Source organism: Chanos chanos, chromosome 15 (assembly GCF_902362185.1).
Source record: "Chanos chanos chromosome 15, fChaCha1.1, whole genome shotgun sequence".
In the NCBI taxonomy this organism is placed as follows: Eukaryota; Metazoa; Chordata; class Actinopteri; order Gonorynchiformes; family Chanidae; genus Chanos; species Chanos chanos.
The window spans coordinates 8,387,933-8,404,764 of NC_044509.1; the positions used below are offsets into that span (position 1 = coordinate 8,387,933).

General features: G+C 40.4%; 4 protein-coding genes across 4 annotated transcripts; all 4 read right to left on the minus strand.

The window, feature by feature from the left end:
- Positions 1–108: 108 nt before the first annotated feature.
- On the minus strand, positions 109–3,078 carry LOC115828192 (protocadherin gamma-A8-like). The gene is made up of 2 exons (XM_030792147.1): positions 730–3,078; positions 109–150 (listed from the first exon to the last, which is right to left on the minus strand). The coding sequence occupies exons 1-2, from the start codon at positions 3,076–3,078 to the stop codon at positions 109–111; spliced, it is 2,391 nt and encodes a 796-aa protein (XP_030648007.1).
- An 890-nt stretch (positions 3,079–3,968) lies between these two features.
- On the minus strand, positions 3,969–9,672 carry LOC115828193 (protocadherin gamma-A11-like). The gene is made up of 2 exons (XM_030792148.1): positions 9,616–9,672; positions 3,969–6,299 (listed from the first exon to the last, which is right to left on the minus strand). Exons 1-2 carry the CDS (start codon positions 9,670–9,672, stop codon positions 3,969–3,971), a joined length of 2,388 nt encoding a protein of 795 aa, XP_030648008.1.
- A 935-nt stretch (positions 9,673–10,607) lies between these two features.
- On the minus strand, positions 10,608–12,995 carry LOC115828194 (protocadherin gamma-A11-like). Its single transcript, XM_030792149.1, has one exon. The coding sequence runs from the start codon at positions 12,993–12,995 to the stop codon at positions 10,608–10,610; it is 2,388 nt and encodes a 795-aa protein (XP_030648009.1).
- Positions 12,996–13,568: 573 nt separating this feature from the next.
- On the minus strand, positions 13,569–16,296 carry LOC115828195 (protocadherin gamma-A2-like). Its single transcript, XM_030792150.1, has 2 exons — positions 13,882–16,296; positions 13,569–13,574 (listed from the first exon to the last, which is right to left on the minus strand). The coding sequence occupies exons 1-2, from the start codon at positions 16,294–16,296 to the stop codon at positions 13,569–13,571; spliced, it is 2,421 nt and encodes an 806-aa protein (XP_030648010.1).
- Between the last annotated feature and the right edge of the window lie 536 nt (positions 16,297–16,832).

A 16,832-nucleotide genomic window follows, 5' to 3' on the forward strand; every position in this document is an offset into this window, starting at 1 on the left:
ACAACCTGCAACATGTCGTCAGATTTACTATTGTGTTGGATCAACAGCGGCACTCTGAGTCTCAAGTGCGAACTACAAATGATTCAAAAGTTACACACATAGTCCCCATCAAGCTGCGTTCATGTCCTCACACGACCGCAGTATGTTGTCCTTATAAGATCACAAAAAAACAAAGTTCCCTATTTTTTTTTAAATTAGAGCGACACAAGCCTAAAGCAGTAACAGAGGTTAAAACCGCTCCATAAAAGGGCTTCAAATATTCTGTTCCGTTATGGTTTTGAAGAGTGTCAGAGGATGCTGTTTAGCATTTTCGTGAGAACAAATTTTGAGATTCAATGAAGACGTATGGCTCTCATCTTTGACATATTTTTTGCTGAAAATTCTCCAAAGTAACCAAATCAAACTAATAATAATAATAATAATAATAATAATAATGAACTTATATTTTTTCGATTAGCATACAACATACTCTAAAAATCACGACTCATACCCGCATTGGTTAAAGGCTCAGTAACTACAACGGCAAGGCTGTTGTTGTGAAAACAGGCACAGGTAGATAACATGCTGTTGAAATGGTGCAATCACTGAGAGCGTAGGCATGTTCCGAAAATTAGATGACTGGATAAATTTGGTCATTGTCTTTCAAATATGTACACAAGGCCACCTGCCAGCAAAATCATGAGCGACAATAATTATTACAGAAGTTGTGGGTTCGTGAAAAAATCTCACCTCTATCAAGAGATCGGCATCCTCCTGTTCTTTCGTTACTCTCTGCATAGTTCCAACACGACTCACATTCAGCAGTGTATTCTGGCTGTAAGGCCTGACAAACTTGATGTCACTCATCCTGGAATCAGTTGTTCCACACATCTCATAATTATACACGCGCTGTAAAGTACCATCGGCGTGGACTGGGGGATAATATGGAATCACCGGAAGATTTGCAGCAGATTTATAAAATAACTTGTTCTGCCTCCATCTGTGGATTTTCACCGAAATGATAATAGTTAATGAAAAAACGAAGAGAACTGAAACAACTGTCAGAGCCAAAATTAAATAAAAAGTCAGATTATCGTTGTACTTTGTGTCATGATCAAAGCTGTTAAACTCGGAAAGTACTTCAGGAAAACTGTCGGCCAAGACAACATTCACAGTGACTGTAGCTGAACGAGAGGGATGTCCATTATCTTCCACCACAACAGTGAGTCTGTGTTTCACAGCGTCTGTATCAGTGACCTGACGCGCTGTTCTTATTTCTCCATTTTGTGCTCCGACTTCAAACAGAGCCCTGTCTGAGGCTTTCTGTAGTTTATAGGAGAGCCAGGCATTCTGTCCAGAGTCCACATCAACAGCCACAACTTTAGTGACAAGGTAGCCAACATCTGCTGAACGTGGCACCATTTCAGCCACCACGGAGCCACCAGTTTGTACCGGATAAAGAATCTGTGGTGCGTTGTCATTCTGGTCCTGAATAATAATTTTCACTGTAACATTACTACTGAGTGGCGGCGAGCCTCCGTCCTGTGCTTTGACGTAAAAATGGAAGTCCTTTAACTGTTCGTAGTCAAAAGAACGCACAGCACTGATAACTCCACTGTCAGCATTAACAGAGATGTATGACGAAATTGACACACCATTAACACTGCTCTCCTCCAGAATATAAGAAATACGTGCATTCTGGTTCCAGTCCGCATCCCTTGCATTTATCGTAAATATAGGCTCACCTGGTGCATTATTCTCAACGACATAGGCCTCATAAAAGTTTTTCTCAAAGACTGGCGCGTTGTCATTTACATCTGATATCTGTAAACGTAGGGAAACACTGCTGGAAAGCCTGGGCACTCCCTCGTCGGTACACGTCACACTAACATTATAATCTGTGTTTTTCTCCCTATCCAGCTCCTTTTGCGTACGCAAACTGAAGAAGTTACGCCTACTTGATGAAGATGTGATTACAAAAGGTATATTATCATCATCGATAACACAGTGTACCTGACCATTTTTACCAGAATCAAGGTCATTTACCTTTATCATCGCAATTACTGTTTCAAATGGAGACTCCTCAGAAATGGAACTGGTCATAGAAAGTATATTAATACTGGGTTTGTTGTCGTTTACGTCCAGTACATCAATTATTAACTTACATGAGTCAGAGAGACCTCCTTGATCTTTTGCTTGGATATCAATTTGATAATAGCTCGCCATTTCATAGTCAACCTCACCGTTTAATCTGACCTCACCAGTTATTTGATCTATTATAAATACATCCGTTAAATCGTCCTTTATGTTTGAAATGTAATACGTTATTTTACCGTAAGGACCTTCATCTGCGTCAGAGGCGCTGACCGTGGTAATTACAGTGCCTCGCTGTGCGTTTTCTGTTAATGTTGCTTTGTACGTTTTCTGATTGAAGACAGGAGCATTGTCATTAGCATCTAGCACAGTTATATGAATCTGAACCGTACCAGACATCTGTGGTTCGCCGCCATCTGTAGCTGTTAACAATAAAGACATGTGCTCTTGCTGTTCTCGATCAAGGCTTTTTTGCAATACCATTTCTACCATTTTACTTCCATCTGCTTCACTGTGTACCTTCAAAGCGAATTTATCCGTGGGTTTCAGCGAATAACTCTGTAGGTCATTTATCCCTACGTCCGGATCGAATGCTTTTTCCAACATGAATTTAGCCCCTAATACAGCAGATTCACTTATCTCGAATGTGATGTCCTTATTCTTGAACGTAGGAGCATTGTCATTAATGTCTATAATTTCGATTGTTATTGTGTACAATTCCATTGGATTTTCCAGAATCATTTGGAGGTGTAAAGCGCACGGTGTCGTTTTCGCGCAAAGCGCCTCACGGTCTATGACCTCTTTCATTTGAAGCGATCCCCTTTCTTTATTCAGTTCAATGTATTCAACGCTGTCTTCAGTGTACATACGCGCCTTCCCCGTTTTTAATCTCTGTATATCCATACCCAAATCTTGCGCTATATTTCCAACCACAGAGCCTTTTGCCAGTTCCTCGGGAACTGAGTAAGTGACTTGTCCATGCACCATACCTAAAGATAAGACCATGACGCACGCGAGTTGCTGCCACATTATCGCTTTAACGGACATATTCTGAGTTGTGCTCCAAATCCTTGTTACTTCGACGATGGTTTTTGCCCTTGTTATTCATAAATTTTACAATACATGGGTGTAAAATGTGCCCTTATTCCGATTGGTGGAAAACAACAGCTAATACCAGTGAATACCAAATAGTGTTCCGCTGCGTGCTACGAAATGCTTTCTCTGATTCCTTGATGGTGCTAAGGGAGGGTCTCAAAGATATGAAGCCCAATCTAGCAGTATCGTTGATCAACAGCGGCCCTCTGAGTGTAAAAGCTGAACTACAAACAGTCCATTTTGGACGCTCCGATACATAATATAAGATAAACTATATTCACGTTCTCCAAAGTTCACATTTCTTTCGATATATTAACACATCTTCAAATATAAAATAAATCGGTAATTCCATAGTTGTTATCAACTGTAAGGTAACATCGCTTAAAAATAACCGTTCTGTAAGTGAAATGACTTGAAAGTTTGAGAAATTCGTGTTCACTAGAGGAAAGGAAGTTGTATATCCAGGACGATAAGGCAGTGTTTTTAGCCATTGGGAAAAGCAATATTCTCTTACAGACTATTGCCTACCATAACACTATATTTAATATAAAAATTGAATGAATGAACGAACGAATAAACGAAAGAAAGAACGAATAACTGTTTCGGTCAGCATAAAGTCTAGGTGTAAAATGAAATGCAACAACAAGAACATAGTCCTCACAGAGACAGCAAAAAAGGGCTAAACTAAGCATATTTTCAGGTGATCGCCGCAGTTGTTGTCAGTATTGAATCAGGTTATTTAGGGGATCGCTGATCTACTTCCGTCATTACCTAAAAAAAATCCCATCTGTAAAATGCCATCACAATGAAAGGACGTCATAAAAAAAGCTCACCTCTAACGAGAGTTCGTCATCCTCCTGTTCTTTCTTTACACTCTGCATAGTTCCAGCACGACTCACATTCAGCAGTGTATTCTGGCTGTAAGGTCTGACAAACTTGAGGTCACTCATCCTGGAATCAGTTGTTCCACACATCTCATAATTATACACGCGCTGTAAAGTACCATCAGCGTAGACAGGTGGGTAATATGGAATAACTGGAAGATTTGTGGCAGATTTGTAAAACTGTCTTTCCTGCCTCCATCTGCAGATTTTGACTGAAATGATGGCAATTAGTGAGAAAATGAAGAGTACTGAAACCACAACCAGAGCCATAATTAAATAAAAAGTCAGATTGTCACTGTATGTTGTGTCATGGTTAAAGTTGGTGAACTCTGAGATGACCTCAGGGAAACTGTCAGCCACAGCAACATTGACAATGACTGTAGCTGAACGAGAGGGTTGTCCATTATCTTCCACCACAACAGTGAGTCTGTGTTTCACAGCATCTTTATCAGTGACCTGACGCACTGTTCTGATTTCTCCATTCTGTGCTCCAACTTCAAACAGAGCCCTGTCTGTGGCTTTCTGTAGTTTATAGGAGAGCCAGGCATTCTGTCCAGAGTCCACATCAACAGCCACAACTTTAGTGACAAGGTAGCCAACATCTGCTGAACGAGGCACCATTTCAGCTACCACAGTGCCTCCAGTTTGTACTGGGTAAAGAATCTGAGGTGCATTGTCGTTCTGGTCCTGGATAATAATTTTCACTGTAACATTGCTACTGAGTGGTGGAGAGCCACCATCCTGTGCCTTTACACGAAAATGGAAGTCTTTTAATTGTTCGTAGTCAAAAGAACGCAATGCACTTATAACTCCACTGTCGGCATTAAGCGACACGTACGATGAGACTGACACGCCATTAACAGTAATATCCTCCAAGATGTATGAAACACGGGCATTCTGCTTCCAATCAGAGTCGCTTGCCTTCACGGTAAAAATAGAATGACCCAGTGCATTGTTCTCGACGATATAGGCCTCATAGCAGTTTTTCTCAAAGACTGGCGCATTATCGTTCACATCTGATATATGTAATTGTACGGATATGTTGCTTGAAAGCGGGGGCACACCCTCATCTGTGCACTTTATAGTGATATTATACTCCGCCTTTTTCTCCCTGTCTAGCTGCTGTTGGGTTTTCAGACTAAAGAAATTAAGTCTACTTGATGAGGATGATATAACAAACGGAATATTGTCCATAACTGCACAATCCACTTTTCCATTTTCACCTGAATCAGGATCATTTACATTAATCATTGCGATAACCTTGTCTATTTCAGACTCCTCTGATATAGAACTTGACATAGAAATTACACTGATACTGGGTCTGTTATCATTTATATCTAACACATCGATAACCAGCCTGCATGAATCAGAGAGACCTCCTTGATCTTTTGCTTCAATATCAATTTGATAATTGCTAATCATTTCGTAGTCAAGCTCACTGTTTAGTGTGACGTCTCCACTTACTTCATCTATTGTAAATGCGTCAGTTAAACCCTCCATTATGTTTGAAATGTAATATGTTATCTTACCATAAGGGCCTTCATCGGCATCAGAGGCACTGACAGTGATAATTTTGGACCCCTTTTGTGCGTTTTCTGTCAAAGTGGCTTTGTATGTTTTCTGAGTAAAGACAGGAGCGTTGTCATTAGCGTCTAGTACAGATATATGTATCTGAACCGTGCCCGACATCTGTGGTTCACCGCCATCGAAAGCTGTTAACAACAGCGACATGCTCTCTCGTTTTTCTCGATCAAGGTTTTTTTGCAATACCATTTCCACGTTTTTACTACCATCAGCTTGACTGTGTAATTTTAAAGCGAAATAATCTGTAGGTGTAAGAAAGTAGCTCTGTAGGCCATTTATTCCAACGTCCGGATCGTAAGCTTTCTCCAGCATAAATTTAGCCCCGACCACAGCAGATTCGCTTATTGCAAACTTCATTTCGTCCCTCTTGAAGCTAGGCGCATTATCGTTTACGTCTGTGATCTCAGCCGTTATTGTGTAGAGTTCCATTGGATCTTCCAAAATCATTTGAAGATGCAATGCACATGGGGTCGTTTTTGCGCAAAGCACCTCACGATCTATTTTCTCTTTGATCAGAAGCAAACCCCTCTCTTTGTTCAGTTCAATGTATTCCATGTTGTCTGCCGAGTAGATACGCGCTTTCCCCGACTTCAGTCTCTGTAAATCCAAACCCAAATCTTGCACTATATTTCCAACCACAGAGCCCTTTACCATTTCTTCACACTGCGTGAAAAGTGGTGTATTCGGAAATATCCGGACAAAGTAAACTTCCGCTAAACCTGCTGTTTTCCGGAGGTATTCGGATGCCCGCAGAACTTTGTCATGCGGACCTGAAAACTCCCACAAATGTCCGAATACAGCTGTTAGACGGCAGTTTTCAGGCATCCGCGTGACCACAGTCGTTAGCTGATGGCTTGGCCTTTCAAATGCTAATAACAGTCAGTGGTCTAGGTGGGACTGGGTATAGAAGCCTGCCCCCCTTCCTCACTGTAACTTTCTATCAGTTAGCCTATATGTAATATTTAGCCGATATTTTGATAACCACACAAACTTCTTAGGTGTTGCATGGTGTATAATATAGCAGTGGTAGGCCCATATAGCCTTTAATGTCATTGCTCTGTCGTGCAGCTAAATTACAATGGACACTTCAAATGGAGCATACAAAAACACACTGAAAACATAATTTAAAAAAAGTCTAAATGTTCATTAATTACATATTTGATGGTTATGCAACTGTCCTTTACTTGGGGTCAAAGGTACAGGGTGACCAGATGCAAACAGACCAAATGGGGGACAAATAGTAAGTTTGTGTGGGACAATATGGGACATGTTACTAATGCTGAGAGATGATGTAAAACTTAGATATAATGTCAGTCTAACTGTATAAGAAACACTTGTATACACTTGTATTGATAGACATCCAACATGCATTGGCCATTACAGGCCCATCAAAGGCAACTGTACTTAAGCAAAGCAGCAGGCATCATACAGCTCAAGTCTTTCAAGTTAAACCCCTGACCAAATCCAACTGTAAGAATAAATAAGGCTCAAAATAAAATATTACACAAAATAAAACAATTTCAATGCAAATCTTTATATCAAGTCAAAATCTCTATTGGATGAGAAGCATGGTCAGAAGGGATAAAAGAACTTTTTCCTTTCTTTTTGACCATGACGTCGGCTGACAGCGTTTATCTTCATATCTGTAAAGTTTTACTAAGTTTGGTTTTTGTGACGTAGCAAAGAAATTCGTCGGCCCCACAGCTGCACAGTTTGATTGATGGCCGCCACAGACTCTTGATGACCGCCCTCAACGCTCTCCTCTCAGCCATTTGGTGAAAGCAAGGCTTTTAAAAAAACTCGCCTATGTTGCATTTTTACTGCTTTTGACATAGCGCTATTAAATAGATTAGAAACTATGCTCATGTGCGGGCGGGTAAAATAATGGATCCATATATTTTTTATTTCTGACAGTTAAAAACCAAACGACCAGCGAAAATGCGGGACATTATCTCAGTATGAGGGATGCGGGACAAAGGATACAGGACTTTAAAAAAAAAAAAAAAGTTTACAGGGCATAGGAGTTTTTGTTGTTGATTCTCGCTTGCTTGTTCGGAATGTTTCTCCTCAGTACGAGGACGCGCCCCGTTTTCAAACCACCCACTTAGAATCTAAGGTTGAGTCCTGTCCAATCAGTTTTCTGTGCGTGCATGGCGTGGGGTGACAGTAACCAATAGCATTGTGTGCAACTGCAGCGCGAAATTTGCTTTGGGGAAGGGGTTACCGGTAGTAAGGTAAGGAGAAGCGAGTCACTGAAGGATTACAGAAGTTGTACTCCGTATTCTGTCGATAGTGTGCATTTTGAAGATGGCTTGCAAAAGAACACTTGAGTTTTCGAACGGACAGCGGAGTGGAGAGGCTACTCGTGCGTCGGGAATATCCAATTTTTCCAACGCCGAGTCCGAACGAAAACAAACAACTGGTGTCCCCGTTAAATGCATTTCTAAGAAGATGTCTGAACAGCAGTAAACGTTCATGGAGAATGTTATTCGGCGGTTGGACAGGATGGAGTCCCATCAAAGAGGCGCAAGAGGAGTCTGCCCGAGAAAAGAAGACGAGCGGGGAATAACTGTTTCGGTAAGTTTATTTCTGTAGCCTTCTGGCTTTCGTCTTTGACTGCCGCGCATTCTGATACGTTCACATTTCTTTATCTGCTTTATCCCTTAATGTGGTTGAATTTAACTCTTGTATAAATTTTGCTTCTACAGGAAGCTGTGCGGATAATGCATAATGCTGAAAACAACACGCACAGATATGATCCACGGACAAGGTAGGACAGCGTGTTTTGTTGGTAGACTATATCGTCGCGATTGTTTCATAGCAGTGCTTGGAATTCTAAACGAACTTTTATTCAATCTTCCTTTCTTCTCCGTTTTTTTTCTCTCTAGCATCCTGAAAGACCGATTGAGACTATTCGAAAGAGTTACCGGGTGAATCCAGAGAACAAAGAGGGGGGCAGGATCGCCACTCGAACGAGGCAAAGGAGGAGAAGAGTAAGTCAAAACATCATTTCCCTAGTAGTTCTTAGACTTTTTCTCCATTTGCTATTTTCAGTGATCTAATTTCTGTTTTCACTGTGTTTTGCATCTGCTCAAGGCCAGAGCTAGTGTTCTTTAAACTGAGGAAGAGGCTGCCATATGGAGGACCGCATCAGTAGATATAATTTCTGAAGGGGACGCCGCCATCTTGGATGGAAGGCCAGCGTGGGTCCTCCCGTGCAGACACAGAGTTGTCTGCACTGTGTGGGGTGCTACAGAATAGAGACCACGGAAGCTGGGTTGTTACTGGGAATGCTCAACATTTAGAGTTTCATTTATGCTCCCAAAAGCATTTGTATTATATACTATGATATTACAGTATATTCTGTTCTAATGTATTCTATTCTGTTATATATTGTACATTGATTTTATATATATATATATAAAATTGTCAATTTATATGCCTTATATTATACTGTATTTGCTTTATTTATAATAAAATTTGTGTAATTCATTTTTGTTTGCCAGACTATCTATACAATCTACCTATGAACATAAAACAACACCACCACCAATAATAATAATAATATTAATAATAATAATAATTATAATAATAATAATAATTATTATTATATAAACCATATGAATTCATGTCTGGGGACCCACAATGGTCCAATGGGGAAGGGTTTTAGAGGAGGGGCAAGACATTGCTCCACCAATTCAAAGAAAGACTTTTGACCAATTGCAGGATACCTGGTGGCCCAAGGTGTGAAGTGCAAATGTTCCCTTCCAAGCACCCCCAAGGGATTATTCACCATGGCAACTAAGGGCTCTAGGCAGACCCCAAAACACGGTACATATTCAGGAGTATTCCATGCCGCGTAACAGAGCTGCAAACTGCCGGATACAGCCGATAATCTGTGGAGTATCCGGGAATATACAGGAGTATTCCAGGCCGAATACACCTCTTTTCACGCAGTGTCAGGAACTGAGTAGCTCACTTGTCCATGCGCTACACTGAGAGAAACGACAACTACGCACAGCAGTTGTTGCCACATCTTGATTACTCCTGATATAATTTGTGCTATATTTTTAATTCTACTGATGTCCAAAACGGATATTTTTAGAGTCGCTGCTGATCATTCTTTTGACGGATACCCGAAAAGTCAAAAAGTTGTGTGCTCTCAGAAAAAAAACGTTTGTGTGCGTGCTCCACCAGACTGATTCTGCTAGTGTGTGGTGATGCTGTTGTACGGTCTGAAACATGTTAAAACGAATAAACCAGTGCCCTTGATCAACAGCGTCCCCCTGAGTCTAAAGACTGAATTACAGTTGTTCTGGGAAAAAAAAACAAAAAAAACAATCAGACTGTGAAATTCTATTTACGTCTCAACATATTTACAGTATCTGGTCCAGTGGGCACGAGCGCAAAATAGTGCAATACCTTGATTATTATAATGTAGAAGGGTAATCATAAAAGTATGAAATTTTAAAAACTGAGGGGCAAACACATAAATTACTTAAATGTTTTCATTGCAGTAAGACTATGTTCTGAAAAGGAGTTGAGGTGTGTTGTTCAGCCTGTTGTTATAACATTTGCCAAAGACTAAATTACAATATTTAAATATGTATACATGGGTCTGTTTTTCAAGTAACACTTCCCTAAAACTCTCTGAAGCATCCATATCAAAGGCAAAGATTAATATCAATGAGCATATAATTGCACAGTTAAAATTAAGTCACTGATTGCCTGAACTGTTGATAAGGCCATTAAACAAACAAAATTATTTTACGTACACACTTATTTAGCAATATTCTCTTAGATGTAAACACACATATCTCAGAAGTCCTAAGCTATATTATTTATCATAAAGACAAGCAGCCAAGCATCTCACTTCTAATATCTTTTTCATTTGTACACATCCACCATGATGACATCAATCGATGTATTCTGACTGTACAGCCTAACATTAGTGATGTGAAACAGATAAATTTAGGGGTTATTAAAAAATCTCACCTCTAACGAGAAACCAGCATCCTCCTGTTCCTTGTTTTCTCTTTGCATAGTTCCAGCACGACTCACATTTACCAGTGTGTTCTGGCTGTAAGGCCTGACAAACTTGATGTCACTCATCCTGGAATCAGTTGTTCCACACATCTCATAATTATACACACGCTGTAAAGTACCATCAGCGTAGACAGGTGGGTAATATGGAATCACTGGAAGACTTGTGGCAGATTTATAGCATAATCTGTTTCGCCTCCATCTGCAGATTTTGACTGAAATTATTGCGATTAATGAGGAAAAAAAGAGTATCGAAACAACCGCCAGTGCCAGGACTAAATAAAAAGTGAGATTATCAGTGTACTTTGTGTCATGATTAAAGTCATTGAATTCTGACAGCACTTCAGGAAAACTGTCCGCTATGGCTACATTCACAGTGACTGTAGCTGAACGAGAAGGTTGTCCATTATCCTCCACCACAACAGTGAGCCTGTGTTTCACAGCATCTGTATCAGTGACCTGACGCACTGTTCTTATTTCTCCATTCTGTGCTCCAACTTCAAACAGAGCCCTGTCTGTGGCTTTCTGTAGTTTATAGGAGAGCCAGGCATTCTGTCCAGAGTCCACATCAACAGCCACAACTTTAGTGACAAGATAGCCAACATCAGCTGAACGTGGCACCATTTCAGCCAACATAGTGCCTCCAGTTTGTACTGGGTAAAGAACCTGTGGGGCGTTGTCATTCTGGTCTTGGATAATAATTTTCACTGTTGTATTACTACTGAGAGGAGGCGAGCCACCATCCTGTGCCTTTACGCGGAAATGGAACTCCTTTAACTGTTCGTAGTCAAAAGAACGCAATGCATTGACGACTCCACTGTCAGCGTTAACAGACACGTATGATGAGACTGGCGCTCCATTAACAGTGCTCTCCTCAAGAATATATGAGACACGAGCATTCTGGTTCCAGTCAGTATCACTTGCCTTGACTGTGAATATAGAGTAACTTGGTGCATTGTTCTCGGCGATGTATGCTTCATAGAAGCTTCTTTCAAAGACGGGCTCGTTATCATTCACATCTAATATAAGCAAGTGTAAGGAGACACTGCTGGAAAGCGAGGGTACTCCCTCGTCAGCACATGTCAGACTTATATTATACACTCCGGTTTTTTCCCTATCTAATTTGTTATGGGTTCTTAGGCTAAAGAAATTATCTGTTGAAGATGTGATGGAAAAAGGAATTTGGTCATCGATGACACAATGTACTTGACCGTTTGCACCAGAATCTGGGTCATTTACATTAATCATTCCGACAATTGTGTCAATTTTAGACTCCTCAGAAATGGAACTGGACATAGAGAGTATATTTATTATGGGTTTGTTGTCATTTATGTCTAATACGTCAATGATTAACTTACAAGAGTCCGACAGTCCCCCATGGTCTTTGGCTTGAATATTAAGTTGGTAATGACTAGCTGTTTCATAATCAAGTTGACCATTTAGAGTCACATCACCGCTATGTGGATCAATAATGAAAACATCGGTCATAGTATCCTTTATATTTGAGATATAATATGTTATCTCACCGTTAGAGCCTTGATCTGCATCGGTAGCGCGTACTGTAGTCAATTTAGATCCCTTTTGTGCGTTTTCTGTTATTGTGGCTTTGTACGTTTTCTGTTGAAAAACTGGAGCATTATCATTAACATCTAGCACGTTAATATATATCTGAACAGTGCCAGACATCTGTGGCTCGCCACCATCCACGGCCGTTAGCAACAAAGACAGACGGTCCTGTTTTTCTCGATCGAGTGATTTTTGTAACACCATCTCCACATTTTTATCGCCGTCTGTTTGACTGTGTTGTTTTAAAACGAAATGATCCGTTGGTTTAAGCGAATAACTTCGAAGATCATTAATACCAACGTCTCGATCATTTGCATTTTCCAACATGAATACTGCTCCAGTAACAGCTGATTCACTTATTTCAAATGTGATCTCATGTTTTTGGAAAGTAGGCGCGTTATCATTAACATCCAGTATTTCAACCGTTATTCTGTATAACTCCATTGGGTTTTCCAGAATTATTTGGAGATGTAACGCGCAAGGAGTGATTTTTCCGCAAAGCACTTCACGGTCCATTTTCTCTTTCAGCAGAAGCAAACCCCTTTCCTTATCCAGTTCAAAGCGATCCATGCTGTCTGCCGAGTATATACGTGCTTTCCCCTGCTTCAGTCTCTGTAAGTCCAAACCCAAATCTTGTGCGATATTTCCAACCACAGAACCCTTTGCCATTTCTTCAGGAACAGAATAACTGACTTGCCCATGCACTACACCAAAAGAAAAGAACACAGCGAACGCGAGTTGATGCCACATCGTTGCTTTATCTATATGCCCTGGTTTATATTACAAACACTATTTATTTAGACAATGCAAGTAACAGTTGTTGATTAGCACTCTTAGACTAAATACCAGAGAGGTCCGCTATTAGTGCGATGCGCAAGGAGACAAACGATAATACTATTATGCTCCGACAACCAATTTGTTTTCACGAGCGTGCAAAAAGGCTTTTCCTTTTCGTATTCCAGGATGATTCCAAGGGTGGGTCTAAGAGATGTATATGCAAACCTAACAGTATCGTTGATCAACAGCGGCCCTCTGAGCATACACCCTGAACTGCAATCACCCCATTCGAGCAGTCCACCTACAAATATGTGATGAAATAAAGAAATGGTAAAATAAACGAAAGTTTGCCTCTCTCTCAAAAAGAAAATACATCTTACTGAACTAAAGTAAAATTGCAATTCCATCGGTAAAATGAGCAGAAAGTATCGAGATTTCTCGAAATTTTGCGTACAGTTAAATGACGTGCCTTTTAAGTTTAAATAATTTCGTGTTAAGAAAGAACAAGAGCATGTTCAGCATATTGTTTTACAAAAAGGACAGACCTTACATCTGAAAAAAGGAAAAGGGAAATAGAGTATATTATGAAGATGATAATATAAAATAAATAAATAAATGAATAAATAAATAAATAAATAAACGTTTCGGCTCGCATGGATCATGGATGTAACAAAGGACCACGTCGAAGCAACATTACTCATCTTGAAAACAGTCAAAACGTCATATTTGTGCAGGCCGTTAGAACATCGAAACTCAGACTGTTCTCAAAACTGAACTATATCTTTCAGTAATGCCCTGATGAATTTCCTCTATGCATGGAGAAAAAGAAACTCACCTACAAGCTCCAAAAAATATTTACCCAGCAAACAAAAAGGGGACAAAGAATTCTCACCTCTAAAGAGAGCTCAGCATCGTCCTCCTCTTTTTCTTCTCTCCTCAAAGTTCCCGCACGACTCACGTTGACCAGTGTATTCTGACTGTAAGGCCTCACGAACTTGATGTCACTCATCCTCGAATCAGTCGTTCCACACATCTCGTAATTATACACGCGCTGTAAAGTACCATCAGCGTAAACAGGTGGGTAGTATGGAATAACTGGAAGATTTGTGGCAGATTTGTAAAACTGTCTTTCCTGCCTCCATCTATAGATTTTCACTGATATGATGGCTATTAAGGAGAGAATGAAGAGTACTGAAACCACAGCCAGAGCCAAAATTAAATAGAAAGTTAGGTCATCGTTGTATTTCATATCATAATTAAAGTTGGTGAATTCTGAGAGAACCTCAGGAAAACTGTCCGCAACAGCAACATTGACAGTTACTGTAGCTGAACGAGAGGGTTGTCCATTATCTTCCACCACAACAGTGAGCCTGTGTTTCACAGCGTCTGTATCAGTGACCTGACGCACTGTTCTTATTTCTCCATTCTGTGCTCCAACTTCAAACAGAGCCCTGTCTGTGGATTTCTGTAGTTTATAAGAGAGCCAGGCATTCTGTCCAGAGTCCACATCAACAGCCACAACTTTAGTGACAAGATAGCCAACATCTGCTGAACGAGGCACCATTTCAGCCACAACAGAGCCACCAGTTTGTATCGGGTAAAGAACCTGTGGGGCGTTGTCGTTCTGGTCCTGAATAATGATTTTCACTGTAACATTGCTGCTGAGTGGAGGCGAGCCACCGTCTTGTGCTTTTACGCGAAAATGGAAGTCCTTTAATTGTTCGTAATCGAAAGAACGCTTTGCATTGATTACTCCTGTGTCAGCATTAAGAGACACGTATGATGAGACGGACACGCCATTAACAGTACTCTCCTCCAGAGTATATGAAACACGGGCATTTTGGTTCCAATCTGAGTCACGTGCCTTTACCGTGAATATAGAATGACCTGGTGTAATGTTCTCAATGATACATGTCTCATAAAAGCTTTTCTCAAAGACCGGCGCGTTATCATTCACATCTGATATCTGTAATCGCAGGGATACATTGCCTGAAAGCCTGGGAACTCCCTCGTCAATGCAAGTTAGACTGATATTATACTCTGCGTTTTTCTCCCTATCTAGTTCATGTTGTGTTCGCAGGTTGAAGAAATTGCTTGATGGAGATGTGATGGCAAAAGGAATATCGTCATTGACTGCACAATATACTTTACCATTTACACCCGAATCAGGATCATTAACATTGATCATCGCAATTACAGTGTCTATCGGAGAGTCCTCTGAAATGGAGTTTGACATAGAAAGTATATTAATAGTGGGTTTGTTATCATTTATGTCTAATATGTCTATGATCAACTTGCATGAGTCAGAGAGACCTCCTTGATCTTTTGCTTCAATATCAATTTGATAATTGCTCGCCATTTCATAGTCCACCTCACTGTTTAGTGTGACTCCACCACTTACTTGATCTATTATGAATACTTCCGTCACACCATTTATTGTACTTGAAATGTAATACATTATCTTACCATTAGGACCCTCGTCGGCATCAGAGGCACTGACAGTAATAATTTTGGACCCTTTTTGTGCATTTTCAGTTAAAGTGGCTCTGTATGTTTTCTGAGTAAAGACAGGAGCATTGTCATTAGCATCTAGTACAGTTATATGAATCTTAACCGTGCCCGACATCTGTGGTTCGCCGCCATCGAAAGCCGTTAACAACAGCGACATGCTCTCTCGTTGTTCTCGATCAAGGCTTTTTTGCAACAACATCTCGACAATTTTATTACCATCCTCCTGACTGTGTAATTTTAAAATGAAATGATCTGTAGGTGTGAGCGAGTATCTCTGTAGGCCATTTATTCCAACGTCAGGGTCGAAAGCTTTCTCCAGCATGAATTTCGCTCCTATTACAGCAGATTCGCTAATCTCAAAATTCATTTCTTTTTTCTTGAAAGCCGGTGCGTTATCATTTAAGTCCGTAATTTCCACAGTTATTCTGTACAGTTCCATTGGGTTGTCCAGAATCAATTGGAGGTGTAACGCACAATGAGTTGTTTTTGCGCAAAGCACCTCACGATCTATCTTTTCTTTGATTAAAAGCACCCCCTTCTCTTTATTAATTTCAATGTACTCCATGCTGTTTCCGGTGTAGATACGCGCTTTGCCCGATTTCAATCTTTTTAAATCCAAACCCAAATCTTCCGCTATATTTCCAACCGCGGAACCGATAGGCATTTCTTCAGGAATGGAATAGCTCACTTGTCCATACACTGCAGTAATAAAAAAGAATATCACAAGCGCGACTCGATGGTGCTTTGTCACTTTAACGGACATGATTCTTTGAAATCCACTCACATAGGCGATGGATATAACCCTCGCTGCTCAGCGGTTTTAAAAACAAAGCCTGTGAAGTACACGTTTTGTCCAGTGCCAAAGGACAGAAACGACACAAATTTGCGAGTGCTCGAGAATCCAAGTAGCTTCCTGCTGCTTGCTAAAAGAGGCTCGGTCTCTTTTTCTGTGATACTAAGGGTGGGTCTAATAGATATTAAGCTAAATCTACCAGTAGCGTTGATCAACAGCGGCACTCTGAGTGTAAACCCTGAACTACAAAGACTTCACTAAAGAGGTTTGGTTACATGATGATTAATGAACTATATTCGTGTTGCCAGAATTGCATTTTGCTCATTCAACACTGCTCAAACATAAAACGGTCATCCGGTTATCATTACCCTGTAAGCATGGAAGTAAAAAGCATTTTAAGCAACTATACAGAAAGTCAAATGGCTCAAATGCTTTAAATGCTTGAGGTGTTTCGTGTTCGCATGAAAAAGAGCTGGAGCATGTTCAGCGTGTTTGTATAAAAGTTT